The sequence below is a fragment of the Siniperca chuatsi genome, linkage group LG18 (genome assembly GCF_020085105.1).
Source record: "Siniperca chuatsi isolate FFG_IHB_CAS linkage group LG18, ASM2008510v1, whole genome shotgun sequence".
Lineage (NCBI taxonomy): Eukaryota > Metazoa > Chordata > Actinopteri > Centrarchiformes > Sinipercidae > Siniperca > Siniperca chuatsi.
Genome location: NC_058059.1, coordinates 6,926,672 through 6,948,879, shown reverse-complemented (window position 1 = coordinate 6,948,879; position 22,208 = coordinate 6,926,672). Strand labels below are relative to the sequence as shown.

Genomic DNA, 22,208 nt, shown 5'->3' with positions numbered 1-22,208 from the left:
TTCTTTAATTTTTAAGGTCTCAGCACAGCAACAGGGAAAGAACGACACCCCTCTTATGGAATATACAGTAGCTTCTTGTAAAAGAACACTTTGGGTGAATGGTTGATCTCACTGTTCAGATGTGAGTGCACTATTTCAAAGTCACAAAAGTACCCAGACAAGGCATAGTTACTGGATTTGTTAAACCTTTTTACATACCAACATGACTGCTGGAACTGGGGAGAAAAGTGGGACTTCAGTTTTTCTTTGTGTGCAAGTACTGAGGTATGCCATGTTGAGCAATAATTGCAGGGAGGAATTATTTGAATTGACCCATTGGCAGCCTTTCCACTGTAGTGCTTTGTGTTTCACAGCAGCAAAGAACAACAGCTTTTAAATGCATCCTTCTAGAGACCCAGACTTTGAAAGGTCATCTGGAACACTGCTGGATTTCTGTGATGTGTCAGCAAACTGCAGGTCAAAACAATCGTACAGTCTTATGATGGCTTGCTCCAGATGAAGGTGTGATGACATGGTTTGGACAGATAAACAATTTTCAGTAGACTGGGTCAGAGCATCAACTGCTATGAACAAGCAAACATACAGTCCAGGTTTAAGGGACATGTTTGTCATGGGAGTATTAACTCTTCATTGTATCTCTTCATTCTCTGACAGAATGATGATAAAGGATGCTTCCACAAACACAAAGAGAGCAAAAAAGTAGGAATTCAGAGAGTGAATGCAAAACTGCATAAGAAGGGATAACAATCTCAACATTCAGCAAGTGTGACGCATTTCTTTAGGGCTGCAATATAAAGGAAATAAAACTGAAAGAAAGTTGTGATTCCAGAGAGGTTTCTAGAGTTTGGACTTTTCTCATTTTGACCTTCAGCTTTTTGTGAAGCTTTCAGTTGTCCCTCAGGGCCATAAAGCACACTGCGTAAAATTTGTGATCAAATTCAGCTCATTATGCTAATCTACATTTCAAAAAGCTCCACATGACTGCCAGCAGAGGGGGCTCATGATTAAAGACAAAGAAGTCTTTTTTTGCTAGTGTCAACAGTCAAAAATTCCTGCTAAATTTAGGATACTTGAAGGGGCCACAGTAAGTGTTTAAATTTAGCCTCAATTCAAGTGGGTTTTGCCATTAGCTTTACTGTAATTAAATCAGTGCTTACGTCCATGGCAAAAGCAATTATCTAAATTGAATTAGCAGAGAGTAAAAAGATACATCACTGTTTCTTTTGCAATATTTTTCCTTAGATAACCCTTGCACAGAAAATTTGTTAGATGTGTTTTTTATCTCATCAGGACAATTGTATAATTAAACTTATTTGACCTTTTTGTCTTTTCTCGTCTTCATTAATATTTAGGCATCTAAATCACCCTTCAAATAAATTATCACTGAGTATTCCTAATGAATAATTGGATGAGTGAATTAATTGATTATTAAATGATTAATTATTTTAATAAAGCCACAGATTATACTCCAATCCCTGGTCAAGACCAGTGTTCCTGGAAGCCAGATACTGGCCCTTTCAGTACTATACTGTTTATATCCCAGACAGAATTGTTGCAGTGAATAGTGGGACTCAAATTACAGCTTATATTGCTTAGTCATTATGGCTCAGACCACCAGACAATGTCTTTACATCAGAGGCGTTGTCACTGAGCGCTGTCCTTAAACCCAAGTCCCATGAGGCAAGTAAAGAGGTGACTCGCAGAGATGATCAGAGAGACACAGAGAGATAAACAGACGGACATGGAAACAGAGGGATAGAGAAAACAAGACAGACAGGGTGCCGCATTTAGTTGAGAGGTGTGAGGATGTTCGATAAGCCATTATCACTCCTCTGGAGGACATCAGGCCCTTTCCCCTTTTCTTTCAGTCACCACTTTCTCACCATGGCCATCCTTTTTCCTTTGTCTGTTTAATCTTTTGGAGCCAAACATTTGGTATGCAAGCTACAGGAGGAGATATGGGCTGACACAGAACGTTGCGCGGCTAATGCTCTGTTTTATGCAATGACTCCTCATTTATCAGAAGCTCTATAGCTATTGTGTTCCATTGGCCCAACACAACATTAAACATGGTGACCAGAATAACCACAACAACATAGATAAGGAGCCTTTGTGACTATTGTATTGCATTTCTTAAATTTCTAGCAGCCACCATCGTTCTTCTTGTTAGCTTTCATTCTTCTTCTGTACGCTATCTACTCTATGTGCCTACTTTGTATCTGTGCCTTTTGTTGTGTTTATTCAGCCTTTTATCTGTCTTGAATTTCTTACTCTATGTCTCTGTTTCCTTCTTTCTCTGTTTCTCAGCAGATTCGTCCCTTGTTTTTGCAGGAGAAGCGCTCTGCGTCATGCAAGGTCCATCTTCTGCGACGCACCATCAGTGTTCCAGTGGAAACACAGTTTCCAGAATTCCACAGCCAGCTGTCCACTGAGAGCGGTGAGTAGCCTGAGGACATACCGCTGCAGTGATCAGGATGCCCCCCAAACACACACACACACACCCTTCCAGACACTGGAAATACTATAACTGCTTTCTTGAAACAATTTAATTAAATTAGAATGATTAATAACCTAGAAATATAATATTTTACACTTATTCAACATTAATATGGGCATATAAAAATATCATTTATTATTAAGACTTTGGAGACTGAGGAGAAGTTGACTTTTTTCAGCTTAAAGTTAAGCACTTATGTGCAGATGCTTGTTCTATACAATGGTCAAATGGTCAATGTTTCTTAAGTGAAGCACTTCTTTCTGCTCCTCAGTGACATAACCAGTCAACCACTTACACAAGCAAGTGAGCCTTGCATTGCTCACATGCCTGGGTGAACATTTTAAAATTGCTGATACTCTTTTCTTCTACCTCATAGCCACTAGATGGAGAGCTTGCTGCTTCATAGCACTTCACTGCATTTATAATGCTTCATCCTAACCACTTAGACAGACAAAATGTTTTGATCTCTTTCAAACCGCAGGTGTCATGTTGCATTTTACCTGTTGCTTTTATGACAATGTAATGCTTGTAATATAATACCATTACTTTCTGGTTGTGCCAGCGTATGCACTTTTGTCTACGGACAAGATGGAGCAGCTCAGTAAAAACTGTCTGTGGATGTTTTTTAAGGATGAACAGTGAACACACAGAATCAGTCAAAGTGAGACACTAGGTGGCACTGAGGTTTGACATTCAAGCGTTTGTATCCCACAGTTACCGTTGCTGGGTTGTTAGCTGGCATGCAACATAATATGACCCACCTTTACATCAGTGTGTGCAGTGGTTATTTAGTTCAAGTGCTTTTTCATGATGTCATTACATTATTTTACAGTACAGTACACAACATTAAGTTTAGGTTTTATTAAATTTTTAGGTTTTATTAAAAGTTGTTCCCCTCTATCCCTGAGACAGCATTATTGGACAGTGTTATTGTATAATTTCTGGTTTAGCAATGTTATGTAAGCATTTTTTAACCAAAATTGCATGGTTCTTTTTGACCCCAGTGATTTTAGTGATGCTTTGTGCTAGGATTAGAATCTTGCTTTCTGCAGACACTGCTATGCCCGTGATTAGTTACAAAGATTCATTTTTTACCAACCCTTGAACATTAGAGGGAGCCATTTAGTTCAGCAAAACTATAACTTTGGGGCACTTTAAAACATTAACAAATGTATTTCTTAATCCCTTAGTTAACATGACAAATTATATTTAGAAGAATATTTATTCTTCAGGTAATAGGTTTTTTTTAAGTTAAAGCTTCAAGTCATGTTATTTGATACAACTTATGAAAGGTCTCATTCAAGTGTCTTTTCATTTTATGTTTGTGTGTGTGTGTGTGTGTGTGTGTGTGTGTGCGCAGCTCAATGCTTCAAATGCCTCCAGTATTGTTTTGGACACTTGTCTCTTTCTTTATACTTGACACCCTATATCTCCCAAGTGAGGTCACATTCTTGTTGATAGTAAGATGAGGGCAGGATGATGAAGCGAGCAGAGATGTCCTTCTGTCTCCTCAAAGCTATGGCTGTTACCCAACATTCTCTGCATTGCGCATATTTAGCTTTAAAAAATATTTGTAATATATTCACTGATACAAGTGATGACATAATGATGAGAAAAGAACGTGAAACACATCATTGTACTGAATCTACTGATTAGGTTGATTGTGTTTACCTGAGAAGAGACAGAGGCTGAAAGAATAAACACAGTCTGCCAGCTAGTTCACTAATTATAGGGCACCTTCACAACTCTGCCAGTGACATTCAGAAACTTTTCCATGATGATGATGTAAGATAATTTCTAAATTGCTGATTCAGATTTCCGTAGTCAAGCTACACTTTTCTGTATGTTAGCTAGAATACATTACAATACAAATATATTACTGTAGTGGTTATTATGTCAGCCATTTAAACATAAATTTCATACTTTAAGCTGTTCTGTCACTCACCTGTTTTGAGGTATTTAGCCAAATTAATATTTCACAATGAATATTCACAAGGAATAAAACTTTTCATTTTAAAATCCTGACTTTAGTTGCATTTGGATTTAAATTCAGTGGTTATCAGCAATGAAAAATAGCATATAGAAGCAGATCAGAAGCAGCATTGACTGAACCCATTGAATGGCTACTGTTACAGAAATGCCAGTGGCAAAAATAATCTGATATGATCCTTGTTAATATGAAAAGCATGACTAGGACTTTAAATGAATGCTTGGAATGGGTTTGTGAATCATCTTTGTTGATTAAAAGAATAAAAATTCCAGTTATCTTTTAAAGGGAGGAGCATTATAATAAGTACTAAATGTAAAGCTGATAAAAAATAATTTGTAAACTGATCAATTTTGCCATGAAATATCAGGCATATATGCGCATCACTGTTAGCATCAGTGCTGGGGTAAGATACTGCTAGAGCTTCATTAAAACACACTTAACAGTTTCACTGGCACAGTATTATTTCGCATGAACAAAAACAAGTGTTTGCCTCTTTGAATGCCATATTGACAGACTGGTTGTTGTTAAATGTATCCCTGAAAACTAAACCTTAATACGTGTTCTAGTCCCCTCTTCTGTGTCTAACCTTTAAAGTTGCATTTGTGTATGTGTGTGTGTTTGTGTGCACCTGTGTGGTTTTCAAATCATTTTCCACATCACAACACTACACTCACACCGTCTATGTTTTACTAAATTATTCATTGGCGTGGGCCCCACCTGCTCTTGTCCTTGTGTGACACGGCTCTAAATAAGCAGCGTGATGAATAAAAACTACATTTAGATGAATAGGAATCCACAGCAAATCAGAGAGCGCTCTCATCTCGTCTCATCTTCCGACTGAATAGTGAGCGGCTGCCTCCTCTGTTCTTTTGAACTCATCTGGGTTTTGGCACAAACATGCTAGAGACCGAGAGCGCTGCTACGCTCCCACCAGAACAACTACGCTTAATTTTACTGAGGTGAAAGTTTTTTCTGGATGCTGCTTTGGAAAAGTTCTCAACGCTTGGTTCTTTAAAGATGCTGGGGCATATGCTGCCCTATTTTCCAGTTTTTACTTTCTCCATAACTATTTTCATTGAAGCTGTAACACTTTAAATAGGATTAAATAGAACTGAATAACTGACCAAAGGCTGTTGAATGATGTTTACATGGCTTGTAGCCCAAATACTGCCTCACATGGATTTTAAGTATCTCAACATTCCCTGTGATGTTTAATTTGACAAATTCCTACTTGTGTCCATCTCTCTCCTATAATAACAATTAGAAATCATTGGCCAGAATGGTATTTTTTTGCCAGCCACTCCAGTCTATCCTGCCAGGACACCACTAAATAATGGATTGTTTTGCTTTGTCAATGAATTGTCTTACAGATTTGATAAAGAGGAACTCAGCTCAAAACACTTCAAATAGGGGGAGCTATAACTTATCAAGCACTTGGGATAGTTAAGATTAAAACAGCTTTTAAGTGTTTGCAGTACAATGTGTTGTACATTTGGAGCCATGACAAGCAATGCATAATACATTTACTAATCTTTTTTGTGTTGCCATGTTAACCAGAGCTGGTCGATTAGTCCCTTAATCAATCAGTCAATCGGCTGAAAATTCATGGGCAACTAATTTTGATAATTGATGAATATCGTAATTTTTCAAGCAAACATCTCATTCATTCTCTAATTACAGCATCTCAAGTTTAACAAGTTCTCTGTTTTATATCGTTGTAGATTGAATATCTTTGGGTTTTGGGGTATGCCTGACAAAAGTGATTTGAAGACATCACTTTGAGCTCTGAGAAAGGCAAGAAGATGATGTATATGTTACATTTCATACACTAAACAATCCATTTTTTAAATGAAAATAATCATTGGTTGTAGTCCTAATGTTAACTTGCCGCACAAGCAGTCAATTCTGGTTGGCTTAAGCAGCATCTACTGTTTTGTGTGCCGCATTGAAATGAGAGTAAAAACCATGCCCAGCCAGCACAACCCGGTCAGATTTTTGAGTCCACCCATTGTTAACATTCGGGCTGCAGTACAACAGTATATGAGTTCCTAAATTTGTGTCATGTTAATGTTTTCCAAACTGATGTTACTAAGTTTTCTTTATGATAAGAAAAAAATATGCTAAGATGGTAAAATTGATCAAAGTGGAAACATTCAGCACTGTGCCCCCCCCCCCACACACACCACAATATGGAAACCACTCCTCTCTCCTCCCTCCCATGCTGTGCTCTGTCATACTCTCTCTCTCCCCACTCTCGAGAGGGGCTCAGTCAGACAGATGTAACACAGCGGTAGAAGCCTGAGCTGAGCTGGCAGGCTGCAGGGGCCAGACCAGAGCCAGCAGCTCTGACTGGAGAGAACAGCGGAGAGGAGACGGCAGTGGCGGCGGCAGTAGAAATAAAACAGTAGTTGTAGTAATAGTTTCAGTAGTTGCAGTTCAGTTACAGAGCAGACTTTGCCTCAGGATATGGGTGTGTTGATCTGGGCGCTCATCACCCTGTGAATTTAACATGGACCCTGACACCAGCACCCATCCAGAGGCACAGCATGGTGAGTGAGATTTGAAGTGCCAGAGTGGGAGGAACAGATGAGAAATTATGAGAGTGATACTGTGGAAAAAGTTGAAGAGCATGTTGGTGAACAACGGAGTCGGGTCACATGGTTTTCCTGTTTGCCACTATGACTATGCTCTGCATTTGGCTCTTAAGTTGTTGACTAGGGCCTCTGTGGTCAGATGAATAGGACTTCAGTCTGTTCTGTTGGGTAGGGGGTCAAGGGGTGAAGGGTGTTACATGGCAATGTGATGAAATCAACAGCCTGCCAACGACATTTTGCTCTAATGACCTTTTCATCATTACTTTAACAGGGTTATAAAGTTTTTGAATTTGTTGTGGCTAAGAAAGTTCAAAATTGTATGTTGAATGATGTCGCTTTGGAATTTGCCTGGTCTTTAAATTATTCATTTCTGGCTGTTTTGGTGCGAGCTTTATGGAGCAGGAAGCTCGCCTCTTGTTCTTTTGAATGGAATAATTAACTGTGGCACATGTGAGGGCCGTGGGTGTACCATTTCTGTTCAAAAGCAGCAAGATAATTTGATGGTTATGTGAATCTGTTTATTTGTATGCTGTGTAGTGGTTGCAGCATGTGGGTGTTTGTGTTAGAGACACACAGTGGCATGAAAAAATGAAAGTGGGAGAGGGAAAGAGAAGGGGAGAGACAGAAAGAGAGTTATGTACACAAATAAATCCAGGGGGATCTAGACTGTACTGTAGGCCAGTGAGAGTGCTCACTCTTTCTCTTCCCCCTCATTTTCCGCTGCCTCTTTTTTTTTCTCCACTGCTCCAAATGTTAGAGCCTAAACTAGATAGTTAAAAGGCAGAAAAAATGGTGTATTATTAACTGTGCCAGAAAAGACGGTGTTTTGTCTTCATGGCCGATGGGAAGGACTCTACTGTGCTGCTGATGAAGAATGTGGTTACAAGAATGAGTCAACAGAGAACATATTTCCAAGAGACCATAGTTTGCCAGCGTCTAAGCCACATTGCTTTATGCACTGGGCTGTCTGCCATGATGGAGAAGGAGAGACAAAGAAAGGGAAAGAAAACTGTGAAACTTTTATCTATCTCTTGGGACATGAAACTTCTGTTGACAATCTAACCCAAATAAGTGAGAACATAGAGCATTTTCTCACCATCACAGTAAGGTTTCGCAGTATCAAAAGTGAACTTCATACATGTAATTGACTACTGTCTCCTCTCAACCAGTCAGCCGGCCTCTCTCAATGTGTACAGCATCAGACGATCCCTTCTAAAGGTACATTATAAATAGAAAAGTGAGAGTAGAAAGGGCAATAATCTGATATCATCCGATTACATTCTCACCTCAGGCTTGCAAGCCTCAGGAAGAGTTCACGCTTCCTTATCTATGGGCACATTCATCCTGTGCATTTGTATATGCATATTTTTTTCATATATTACACATTGCTTTGTGTATTTTGCATATAATGTAGAAGTTGTTCTGCTGTCTGCATCTAGCTGACTATTATAGCACAGGCACTGTAACTACATCTACCTATTTCCTGTTTCTAGCAAATGATTGCAGATGCTGGACATCCTCTCCTACTGTACAGTACTTTTAATACTACTTTTAATATTGTGTGGTATTATATTTTTATAATATAAAAGTGGTCACTTGAATAACTCAAACAATAGTCAGATATATGAACTCAATCCGCATCTTTAGTTTTATTACGAGATGTGGTACACCAGTGCACACAACAGTTTTCTCAGGAATAAGCTGAGAATTCCACTACAAGTATTTCTCTTTACAAGCAGCCATGCCTTTATCAGGCATCAAAATGAGCACATCTACTAGCTTACAGGAACACACAGAGATGAGAGGAGGTTTGAGGGAGGAACGTAAAAAGGGACGAAAGTCCTTATCCATGGCCTTTATTGAAATGTAAATAGGTCTGCATGTTTTTGTCCTAGGTGAGAAAGGTTGAATGCCTGCTCATGTACTGGAGGAGAAAATACAGGGACATTTTTGTGTGAGTTTGTGTGTCTGTACTTGAGTGTGTATGTGTGTTTGTACAGAACTTTTATTAGACAGGGGGGATTAAACCAGTTGAGATTTCTTCTCCTTAGCTATAAAGCATTTTTGTGAAAAACAAGGGGCTTTTCTCTCATTTTCCATTTTGAGGTGAATTAGGGTTTCTGACTAAACTTCTGAAATTCCCAGATTTTATCCAGATGAAAGTGTGGTCTTGTGGGTGAAAGCGCTGCAGGGCTTTGTCTTGAAGAATGTTCAGCTTTTAATAAAAGATTTACTCTTGCTTGTGTTGTCATGTGCTAAAATCTAGCCAGACTTTGGAAGCTGGGTGGCACAGCGTATGTAAATTTAGGAACTGGGCTGTCAGCTTATAAGTTTTAATCTAGTTTTTTATCTTGCACCAGGCCTTATGGTTAATTCGAGTTCATACTGGTGTACAAGATACTTTGTTCACTCTATGAAGTTGCAGCCTTGGCAGATGAGTGTTGTCTAAAGGGTTTAGAGACGGATAAAAAACTGTTTAGTCTGTCCTATTTCCAGCTGTAAACATTTGTGTGTGTGTGTTTCTGTACTTGCATCTGTTGTGAAGCAAATCTAGAATTTGAACCTTTGGTGGAAAGACACTTTGGCAAAGTTAGGCCATTCTGGCTGGTCCCATTTCTTTAAAGGCCTATTTCAGGGTTTCAGGGACTGGTTAAACTGGCCACAACTCCTGAGAAAAATCTCTGGGTTTTAAACTTGCTAGATGTTTGACTTGCTTCCCTAGCTGGTCACTAACTTAGTCTGTCTGCTGTTTGTTGCTTGGCAGGTAATGTTCTAGTGTGAGTATTTTTTTCTGCCCAATAAATGTGTGGCTGTGAAACCAAAACATTGAGCTAAAATAGGCTAAAAAGGTAATAAAGTTGCAGAGTTGGCAGATTTTTTTCTCTCTGTGGGTTCATCAGGATGAGTCATTTGATTTAATGTTGATATTAAAAATATTTATTATTGCAGCTTTCAACCTGTAATAACTGTTTTGGGTTTTTTGCCACTTGGGGACAGTGGAAACAAGTTGTACATACAACACTGACATTATTATGACTTTTTAAAGGGACAGTTAACCCCAAAATCAAAAATACTAACCTGCAGTGCTATTTATCCAGCTAGATGGTTTTGGTGAGTTGCCGAGTTTTAGAAATTTCGGCCCTAGAGATGTCTGCCTTTTTTTTTTTTTAATACAATGGAACTATATGGCACTCAGCTTGTGGTTTTCAAAGCACCCCAAAAATACATTTGAAAAACTCAACAGCAATGTCTCTTTCCAGAAATCATGACCCGGGTACTCAAGATAATCCACAGACCATGTTGTGAGCAGTTTCATGTAGGAACTATCAGTAGAAAGAAAGTAGTTCCTACATGAAACTGCTCACAACAAAGCTTTACACCAGTGTTCCCCATAGTCACTCTTTTCTTATAGGCTTATGACCCTACTGCTCTAACATTATCAGAAGCATTTAGAATAAATATATATGAACAAGTGAAAATAAAAAGGCATGCTGCTTGTCATGTTCCTCCACAGGTCAAGGCAAGTGGATTAGTTCAGCTGGTCATGACTAGTTTTAAATAACAGAGCGTGTTGCGGCTCAGGATATTCTTAACTAAACTAGCTCTGATGACTTCTGATTTGTGGGTTAGATGTTATTTTGAAATGAAAACCAAACATTACCTACATTACCTACCATCTTTTACTAAAATAAACTGTTTTTCAAACATTCAGTTTGTATCTGCATCCAGTTGAGGGTGATTGCATTTCACACTTGGCTTTAAAATTCTTCTAAAATGTATCTCGAGTGGCTGCTTGTGATGGAATATTGCATCCATGTTTATATTTGACTTTGTCTGTGGGGAAAACTGTGGATGTTTCTGAAGGCAGAGAAAAAAAAAAATACACCAATCACACACATTTGCGCTCAGCCATGCAGCCACACAAGAGGATTGGTGTCTATTTGCAAAATGGATAGTACTATACTACACCAAAAAACTCAAATGAGAAAGAAAAATCTGGAAACAAAAGAGCCATGAAGACGCAGGACAGAGTGTGTCCAGGTGCTTTCACTCCTGAGCTGTCTGCTGTTATGGAAATATTTGTCCTACAGCTTTAAAAGGCTGCTACTACTGGAACTAAGAATTAGTATTATAGAACTAGTCAGAAAGCATTTGTGACTCTTATACAGTTTACCTTTTGGCCGAATTATCCCAGGAACTAAGGACCCTCAAGTACTAAACTCAGGGAAAAATGTCTTTGGCGCAATTGTGTTTGCCTTTCCAAAGCATATCAAACCGATCTCAGATTACAAGTGGCTGCTTGGTTTAAGACATCATTTTTCTGTGTGGGGAAAAAAACAAGTAAACATACATGAGTTTTAAGTCATTGTGTTGTTGTTTGTAATTTACAGTTGTGTGGTTTGTGATGGATTTGTAAAGGAGACATTCAGAGGATGATACACCAAGATGTTTGTCTCCAGAGTAGCAGTCTGCTGAGTGTGATGTTCTGATCTTTGTCTGTTGTAGTACATAGCGTCCTCTGGTTGAAATGGAGGTAAAGTTCTTGAGATCCTAAAAAGGTTCCTACAGTCAGAAAAGGCCATTACTGACACCAATACTCTCACTCTATTTTGGATTTACACAGTAGTAAAAAAAGAAAGTAGTAAAAATTATCTATTCTAAAAGTGCAAGTCAAGTGGTACGGAATTCAGAAATACAAGAAATTCCACCTTTTCTAATTGTGTCGTTATGACGCATAAATATAGAACTGAAAAACATAGCAAATTGCTAACCAAAAGATCCACTGCTGTGAGGTCCTCACAGGAGATGGCACATGAAAAGTTAATCAAACACTTAAAACTAGTCTGATGATGGTGGATATAAATAACAGTGTAAGAGTAGAGCTAAGCAATAACCTCTGAGAGCTGACTCGCGGCCAGCAGCAACAGTGGCACGACTCCATTTGGCCCCATTTGTCAGAAAGCCTCCCTGATGGGAGACTGTCAGTCATCAAAGCACTGCAGAGGAGAGGAGGAGGGACGGAGGGAGGGACAAGAAACCGAGAAAAGCAGTGCAGAGTATATGAAACAATAGAGAGTTAAGGAAAATTAGAATGTGTGGTCAAATGTAAATTGTGCCTTTGCTGTGTGTTATGTAGATGTTAAGCATGTTAGTGTGGTTTGTGTGTGTTGGGGTGCTAGTGTGTGCATTCGTGTGATAGTGTGTGTCCATGGTATGTGTTGCTGTCGAAGTGTGTGACGTGTGTCTAAGTTGAAGTGACTGCAACCATGAGCTTGTTACACGCTCACAGCAAATTTATGTTGGGAATGTGCTTTTCATGTCTCTGTAAATCTTATGTAAATGTGCCAGTCCCACACTGAGCAAAGTGTGCCAGAGAGGGTGAGAGTGGTGAGGGAATGAGAGTTGGAACATATTGATTATGTGAAAGGAAACTGCTAATGTTCATGCTCTTTCTGACTTTACCAGACTTAAGCCTTTTCCTGGGAGATTATAATCAAAGTAGGATGCAAAATAAACTGATCTTAATCAGTGTTTTGTTTATCCTTCCTCATTGTTTATGTGGTTTACACAGTTACAGATCTGTGACGATCCACTACAGTATTTATTTCAGGACCAACGCTGGTGGGAAAATGAGGTAATATGAGCTTGAAATGACAGCTTTAGAGAAGCAGCAACATCAAACTTTTAGAAGTTTGATTTAAAGTCTTTGCTATTATATATGCTTTGTTTTTTATCATCACAATTAAATGAATCCATGATCATGAGGTTAACACATGGTTTTGGGGATTTTGATGTTGTCTTTATTAGAAGATAGTTGACAGTAAAAAGTGACAGAAAACCTGGAGAAAATGACATATAATGATCCTGGTGAAACCGGGGCCGTAGTAGTTATGTGGTATGCATGTTAGACCGCTGGGCCCCAGGACGCCCCGGTTCTAGCTTTTTTTAAAGTTGAATTCCCTTTGGAATCCTTCCACAAAAAGCACTTGCTGGCATGGTAGCAGCCTGACCCCACGCGCCACACACAAGTTCCTTTGTCTCCAAAATGGCAGTTTTTGGCATTCCTGACTGTCCCATGTCCAACTCTTCCTATAACTGAAATACACATTCCTTTATTTCTCTGCTTTTACTGGCAAGAGGAAACAAGAGAGGAGATAAGCCAGACACTCGGATTTGAATAGATGTAGTTTGACTGTTTTTGACTGTGTTAATTTTTCTTTCATTTTTGTATGCATTAAGTTGTGCCTTAGCACAAACATTTAGGATTATTTTTTTAGCACCCAAGCCCTCAACAGATTGACAATATCACTTTTAGAGGCAGATCATTAGGATACTGTAGATACACATTAGACCAAATGTTTGTTTCGTCTGTTTCTCTGTGTTTCAGCCCTTTTGTCTCACTGGCACTTTCCATTCTTTGCTTTCTGCTTGCCGCTGGTATACTGCTCTCTTTTCTTAATCACTTCTGTATATCCTGTCTTTTTCTCCATTTTTGCTGTCATGCTCTTAACTCTGTTTCAGCAGTAACATAACTGCTATATCTCAAGAGAGATCCATTTGAAAAACTCAATCTTTGTTCTTTGTTTTACTCCCAATAACCTGACTATACTCATACACAAAAATCTATGCAGAGACTAAACAAACAAGGTCAAACATAGTCTTCACTCTGCATGTTCTTAATTTCTCACACGTTCTTGGACATAAACACACACAAATCGACTCAGGAAAATAAACAGTGACAGGGGATGAGGGATTAGTGAGGCAGAAAGGGAGACAAACAGAGAAGAAGATAAGAGATAGAGGCGTGTCAGAGTTGTCTAGAGGAGTGGACTTCAATGCTTCACTTTTTGTCCCTGTGTAACTCTATAGCCCACATACCAAAGTACTCGCTCACTATGTCACTTCAGACTTTTGGGTTTCTGTCTTTCTCATTTTTATTCTCACTCCTTTTTCAGTGTTTTTCCTGGTAATTGTTTGTTGAAGGGATTGTAGTCTTACTGGTTTAACCACCAGGTCACCACATGCTAATGTAAACAGTACGTGGTACTACAAAGTACAGTGTGAGTAATGAGTAATATGTAAGTGTAAGGATGGACCAGAATCAGAAGACTTTAGGATCAGCAGGAGCCAAGACAATGAGGGCCATAATGAAATAGAAGCACATGACACTGCTGTAAGGTTTAAAGGCATATATTAAACATTAAGCTGAGCAATAACAAGGATGGGACCCACTTCACTAGCCGTTATACGAATTACATCGAGCAACAACAATGTAGGAATTTACACAAAAAGTGCAAGTATTGCATCAAAATAAAATACAGAACAGTCTCCTTAATATACCTGCTCACCAGCAGAAATTCTTAAACCCATTACAGATCCGTTTTTTAGATCGCGAACACTTTTAGTAAAAATTAATAGGATTTTACATGGTGCTAATTAGCATCACGGCTTGAGGACTCTTATTCTAGTTATTTACATACTAGAAGTTTTGACTCAAGAAAACACAGCGCTCTACCTTTGAAAATGGCCTCAGGTCTAACTGCTCAAATGGCATTTTGTTTATATCCACACTCTTGCAATGCAATAACGCATCACTCTCATCGAAGATTCAGCTCGAACTGGCTGAACTGTGCCCTTTCACCTTTGCTAACTTGGCCAGGAAGTGGGCTGAACCATCTGATTGGCTAAAGTGCAAGTATTCTTACATCTATTGACTCTTTATCACACTCTACCTAGTCTGGGTTTTAAATAATGAAAACAAACACTTGTTACATAGAACTTGATGGTTATTTTTTGCCCACTAGTTTTACATTTTGCACAATAAGGCGAAGATTTTTGCTAACAGCAGTGTAGACAGAGATGGAAATCAAGTGTCATGCAACTTGGGGTTATTGTCCTCAAAGTATGTCCCTGCCTCTAAGCTTCATATGTCCATGGACATTTGTCTTACATATTTCTGTACTTAGCAATTTTAACTGGCATGTAAAGTGGTAGGGCACTGTGCTTTTCAGCAAAAGAACATTGGGGGGGAAAAAGCCTCACTAATTGTCATAAACTGTTTTGGAAATTTGGAAGTGAACAAGCTTGACACAAGTCTTCCAAAAAAAAGGAGTAATCACATGCCAAAATATGTCAAATAACTCTTATCACCAAGCTTTGGTGCACAACAAAGACAAACTCACAACAAGATGTTCAGCTGGAGAGTTTTATAGTTGTGCTGGTTGCCTCAGAAGCAAGAAACATGTGAAAGTGGTAGATCAACATATTTATCCCATTCTCAACGATGTCACAGACCAGAACAGTTTGCATCATTTAGCATTCACTGGATATGTGTGGAAACAGGGCTGTTCCTATTTTGGTATTCGAAGCCAGGACACTAAATGTGGAGTGCAGGAAACATGGAGCTGTCTGTCATTAGTTTATTCAAACCTGTTGGCTTTCTTAATGCTGCTAATGTTGCTATAATTATAAGAAGAAGTTAAATAAAGGAAACATCTTGTCACAACAATATCTCTCCGATCAGTCAGTGGAAATCACAAAGTTGCTCATGAAAGAACTAAATGGTCTATTAAAAGCTAAATAAATGTAAATACACCAAAAATAATTTAATAGTTAGCAGCACCATCAGGTCAATATTTCAATTTGTTTGGTTCCTTTCAATTTTTAGTAGAGTTGCTAGCGTGGCTGTAGACTCTTAGTCTTGTTATAATATCATCTTCAATTATGTATTTACAATAGTAACAGTAGACTGTATTTGAATAAAAAGCTAACATAGCACAGTTTAGCAGTTTATCACAAAAAACATCATCATATGATATTATTCTTATTACACAGCCCTAAGACTTTAGCGTGACTAGATGTGGTGAGAAGGAAAGGGAAAAGATGAAGCTGAAGTAGCCAGACGTAAACTGGTGTGAATAGCAGGAGGAGGGGGAGAGCTGCTGTCACTTCTGTGGACAAATGCCTTGCTTGACAAATGTCCCGCCAAGGACAGCAGGCGAAACATGAGAATACTGTTCTTTGGCAGAAAGGTGGGAGGGACATGGGAAGAGACAAGGAAACATCACATTACCTTTTGTAGTTTTGGCATGGTTTTGTGTGGTGGCTTGAGTCTTTTACTTAAACAAAGTAAAAGACTTGCTTGGATTGATTTAGCAAATGAACTAGTTTATCTCTTACAGAAAGGGAGAAAATAAAGTGAGACTCCTTTGTTCTTTGCAAGTCTTACTATTTATAGACATACTGTACATCAGCTACTTTCTGTCATTTGCAGCCATATGGAATAATCTTTGTTTTAAATGCCTTATGGAGTTTTTTGAATACGTTATGTAACACTTTCAATTGCCTTTGTGCTTGAAATAAGCTATATAGATAAAATATACTTGTCTTGCCATTGTAATAAACATAGAATGTGTTTTTTATTATTGAATGTTTAATATTGAAATGTTATTTAGGCAGAGCAAAATGGCATTGTATACATAAAGATAAAAACAGTAATGCTCATCTACAACACTGCTGTAGAATGTAGCCTAAGTGCACAGCAAACTTCAGCTAATGCTTTAAAGCTGGAGTGTGGTAGTGAGGCCCGGCCTGGCCCCGCGGTTTTGGTCAACCGCAACAAGGCCTCTGATTGGTCTGATGTGAGGTAGGAATTCAGCTCTCGAAGGTCTAAACTCCGCCTCCTTCTCCTCCTCCCAGCCCCGGGCGCTGACGCACGACGGCTTTCCCTGTGCACGAGCGTGCACTCACACACACACATACATTCTCTCTCATTCGCTTTCTCCTATGAAAGGGGCTGTAGAGCAGGGTGTTACAGACATTTGAAGACACAGGGCAAGGAAGTGAGAGAAAACAACAAAGAGTACTCTCCTGCCCCCTGTTTGTGTGTGTGGGTGAGCTTTTCTTTCTCTCTCTGTGAGCCTGAAAAGGGGGAGGACCTGAACCCTGTAAGAGTCAATACCCCTGCAAGAATCCACAGGACCATGCACACACACACATACACACTCACATCCTCACACACACCACACACATACTTGCTCAGTCTACTGGAGCTACTGTAGCCTGAATGAGTACAAAGCAGAAGGAGAAACGGAGCAAGGAAGCAGGAGTGCGAGTGAAGGGAGGAGAAATCTCTGGAGTTACTACTTGTTGCTCTTGGTTTTCTGTGCGGATTGAGGATGATATTCCTTCTGCTTTCCCTGCGGCAGTGAGACCTTGTCTGAGGTGAGCACTAGCATTCCACTCTTTTTTTTTTTTTCTTCTCCTTTCACCGGCCAATAATTCTGTGAGAGGAAAAGGCAGTCTGAGTTACAACTTTTGTGAGCTTTTCTGTGGCATGGTTGCTCTCTTGGTGGAATGGCGGAGGAGGGGTTGAAAGAGAGAAGGAGGTGTGGAGGGAAGCTTCACGTGCCAGGGAAGCAACATTATCAAGCTGATCTGTCAGTGAAAGAAGCACAGTAGGGGTAGAAAGAAGCATCTAAGAATCTTTTATGGAAGAAAAATGGGGAGAAAAAAGGGTTATGAAGAAAATGTCAGGCTCAAAGACTCAAAGAGTTGTAACATGTGAACAGCAGAAGATGAGAAAAGAAAACTCAGTCCAGCTCTCAGTCTCTTCTGATTAATGCCTCCCTTTCTTTGGTGTTTGTGTGTGCAGCTTGGGGCTGCTTTGCTTGACAGGACCATGCAACATAAATGTGACATTTATTCATAACCTATTCGCTGTGTGTGTGTGTGTGTGTGTGCTGGAGGAACACACTGGCAAAGGCACAAGGTAGTGTTTAACTACTTTAGCAGTGTGTAGCCTTCATTTATCAGCTCCTGCATGATTACAGTGTCTTCTCTGACTCTTTTACCACAGATAGTAGCTCATTTGAGTTTGCAGCCTCATCATCATTCCTCCACCAACATGTGTTTACATGCTGCGTCTGTTACCCACACACAGAAGTACTAAACGCTAACTAACAATTTAGAAAGTTGCTCTTTTGGAGTTGGACATCAATAATTGTAGTGACATTTATGTTAATTAAACATTTAAGGACCTTTTTATATAAAGAAATGTATCTGTTATAGTAAACATGGGGGGGAAACCCTTTACAATAATTCAGATTCCATGCAGAGTTTTTAGATGTTGAGGGTCCCCCCCCTTCTTTTTAAATTCTTTTTTTGTGTCAGTAGTAGTGCAGTGTGTCCGGGCGTGGGGCGGGCATTGTTGTCCTATTATTAGAGCAAGCTGGGCCGGCCAGCAGCTGTGGGGAAGGAAGTAGGCTCAGAACAGCCGGAGAAGAGGGATTACTGGGAACACTGAGCGGGAATTATGGACTGACTGGAATGGCATTCCTAAGGTGGCAGAGTCACTGGAGGGGAAGATGAGTTAGCCAGAGCACCAGACTAGGATCAGTGTGGATCATAAGAAAAGACAAATGGTTGGAAGTCATCAGTGATCTGGACTAATACACTCTAATTGCAGATTACAGCTGTTGTACAGCTGGATAACTTGGTTGTTGATTAATTGATATGGATTTGTTAAGGGCTGCAAGTAATAATTATTTCATTAAATGAATCTGTTGGTGGTTTTTTGATTAATCGATTAATCTTTTAGTCTATAAAAGGTCTGAAAATAGTGAAAAATGCCAGTCACAATTTCTGAAGACCTAAGTTGGCATCTTCAAATTGCTTGTTTTGTTCAACAAACAGCCAAGTAATAATTATTTCATTAAATGAATCTGTTGGTGGCCCAAAACTCAGATGTTCAGATTACAAGACATGAAACAGGGAAAAGCAGCGAATCTTCCCATTTGAGAAGCTGAAACCCGTGAATTTTTTGCATTTTGCTTGATCAATTACTGATTTCGTGATGAAGCAATTATCAAAATAGTTGATTAATTTTCTGTCAATCAACTAGCCAGCTAATTTTTTTTAGCACTAGATGTTTTAATATAAACACCTCACTAGCTGTACTTGCTGTATTGTGCCACTGAGTCTGCTCACTCAGTCTTTATAATATCTATATATCTCTGACAGCCCAGGCAGTGGAAGCTGACCAAGTGTTCTTAGGCAGTGAAACTGGAAGGAGTTCCTTACAGATTGTGATTACTTGGTGACTGACTGCTGTGATAAACTGCTGCCACACTGGCTAAAGAGATAATAGCATCCCACTATTACTCATACCTCTGCTTTCTCTGCCTCTCTCCCCTGTAAATCTCTGGTGTGTATTCCAGTGAAATACTCTTACTCAATGCTATTAGATAAATATGGCACTTCCTCCACCATACCTGTAGTGTTGAATACAAGCTGGGATGCGTTTAATGAAGCCTGACCTTGTTGGTGAAAAACAGCCGACAGAGCTATTGTGAAACTGTCTCATCAAAAAACCAGAACAGCATTATTGAGAAAAGATTCAAGATTGTCTTGAACATACTTGTTTAGATACTTTTGAATGATTGTGAAATCAAGGGGGGGGGCATTCTCTGTATTTTAATATCAAAGTATTTTAGTTCACATACTGTCCATAGTGTCTCCTCCTCACAAACACATTACTGTGGCTTAGCACAGGACCTGCCCTCATTTCACCCACTCTCTTTCCAGCTTTCCTTTTCCCCCTCCCACCCCAGTTCTCTGAAGAACAGCAGTGTAATTAGTTAGAGTCATAAATCACAGACCACAGAAGGGATTTTGATATATGTTTGAGAGCAATGTACAGGGGTGGTTTCACTGTGTTGTGGATTTTGGGTTTGGGGAGTAGAAGGGGGTACAGGGTGTCTGTTGGCATACCGTACAATTATGTACATGTGTTTTGCAGGGTACATTCTGTTCATCTATAGAGACACACACTTTGTGTGTCATCATGTGTGAGATAAATGATGTGATAGTGTGTGTGTCTCAATTTCTTTTAGATTGCATGTTTGGGCATGTGGCTGCAGCTGTAGCCTCTGGGTCTGCACTGGCACTTATTGCTTATTAAGATCAAAATCAATTAGCCATTTCATTGTTTTCTGTATTGTGGACCACTAATGATGACTGTGGGAAATTATTGATTGTGTCTTTGTTATAGCAATAAAGTGCTTAACATCTGAATTTAGGGCCCCAAAAGCCTAGGCTTTTTGTGGATCTAAATTCTTTGTTTTGTTTCCCCAAAACACTCTTTAACCAACAAATTACTCCCACTGCTCACTACTGAAGGAACATACACTCACACATAGAGATGTGCAATAAACATGGAGGTCTTACTTAAATAATGTATTGAATTAAATATCTTATTGGGAAGACATTGAATTACTACAAACAATATGTAAATTCTTTATTGCATTTAATGACACATTTGAATAAATAAGTTGTTTGGGGGTTTTTTTGCAAAGGAGTAGAGGCTGTGATCATCTTCATCCGTCACTCCATCCATTTGTTTGTTTGTCTGTGATGAAAATATCTTAAAATGCCCCAATTTGTGTGAAATCTGCTGTGCACATTTGCACTCCCAAGAGGAAGAAACCTATTAATTTTGGACCTTGGCCCTAGTGCCATCATTGTGCCAAACTTTTAGCTTTCAAGTGTATCTCTTGACCTGTTTGTTGTAAACACACAATATTACAGTGCACATAGTAGCTTTCTGTAAGCTGTGTGAGTGTGCATTTGTATGTAGGTGAGTGGAGGAAGAGGGCTTCAAGGCATAAGCTGCTGCGCACTTCTCATAATAAAATAATAACATAATAATATGTTGATATATTGGCTCTCATTATTAATCCAGCTGGAGTCCATATGTAGTTGTTCATAATTGAATTCTGTGGCCCCTCTCAGTAGATGTGGCCCTCAACAACAGATTTAACCCTGACAGAGCTTTTTGAAATGCACATCCTCCACTGAAGCTGCCAGATAAACGGATGTATGCGCTCACTGTGTGTCTGGTTGTATTCATGTAGGCTTAGAATTCGACTAGGCACATTGCAGTGTCAGCATGTATGCTGTATGCCACCATGCTGCATGCAGATGAAGTTACAGTACATGCTTCTATGTTCTCAATACATTTATGGTGATATTGAAAGTCTGTAAAATATATGCAAACAGAGAAAAACTGTCTTATGTCTACTGAGACTTTTTGGAGTTTGTTGTTGACATTCAATGATTAGCAAATTATCTTAGTTTGCCATACTTCCTCCAAATTAGTTTTATTTAAATGTAACACTTCAAGCTGTGAAAATGGTCTCATATCCCAGTACAATTACCATGGCAGCTTCCATTGATGTCCCAGGAGTTGTTTCATTATTCACTGTCTATTCAGCAGCTCTGACATTTTTTCTCTGATTGATAACATTACTGTCTGTCTCTCTGCTGGTTAGCTTAAACAGAGTCTTATTCAAATTGACAAAATAAACCTGAGCTGTATAACACTACAGAAGTTATGCAAGAAGGTGAATTTAAAATGGTAAATGTTGTCACTAAACTAATGATGGTATGTTAATGTTGTAAAATGTATATAAAACTGTGTAAATGAATTGCTTAATGGTTCAGTGTGTAAGATTTAGGGGGCTCTATTTGCCAAATATGGCAACAATATTCATAAGTATGTTTTCATTAGTGTATAATCACCTGAAAATAAGAATTGTTGTGTTTTCATTACCTTAGAATGAGCCCGTTATATCTACAGAGGGAGTGGGTCCCCTTCCACAGCCCGCTATGTTGAACCACCATGTTTCTACTGTAGCCCAAAATGGCCAAACCAAACACTGGCTCTAGATAGGGCCTTTTGCATTTTTTTTTCGTGGCCACCGTAGTTTCTCCTACACGCTTGGAAGGGGAGGGTGATGCAAGCGGTTCAGTTGGTTGCAATCTGTAAATCAATTTCACCGCTAGATCCCACAATATCCTACACACTGCGTCATATCCACTTTCACATTATGTGGGCTCAACAGCACTACCTATTGCTATGACAATATTATTGAAAAGACAAATCTGGGATGTAAATGTCTCACAAGGGGTTGCTGTTCTGTGAGATTGTGTGCATTTATTTGCATATGTAATTTAACTGTATAATTGTGTTGTGTATATGTAAAGGTGGGACATTTTCTGTGATTTATTTCGTGTGTGTGTGTGTGTGTGTGTGTGTGTGTGTGTGTGTGTGTGTGTGTGTGTGTGT

The 22,208-nt window shown here is 39.2% G+C and overlaps 1 protein-coding gene across 7 annotated transcripts in view; it reads left to right on the top strand.

Moving 5' to 3' along the window:
• Positions 1-22,208, top strand: part of LOC122866149 (disabled homolog 2-interacting protein-like) — a 146,000-nt gene that overhangs the window by 14,685 nt on the left and 109,107 nt on the right. For 2 of the 7 annotated variants that reach the window (XM_044175441.1, XM_044175443.1), the window contains exon 1: positions 2,308-2,437. Coding sequence is in view for 4 of the 7 variants with exons in the window: in XM_044175440.1 (XP_044031375.1) it covers positions 2,311-2,437 (127 nt within the window). In the remaining 3 variants the exon portion in view is untranslated. Of the gene's footprint in view, positions 1-2,307; positions 2,438-6,757; positions 7,037-16,932; positions 17,306-22,208 lie in introns of those variants that run through there. The other 5 variants (XM_044175448.1, XM_044175447.1, XM_044175442.1 and 2 more) reach the window with 4 other exon arrangements.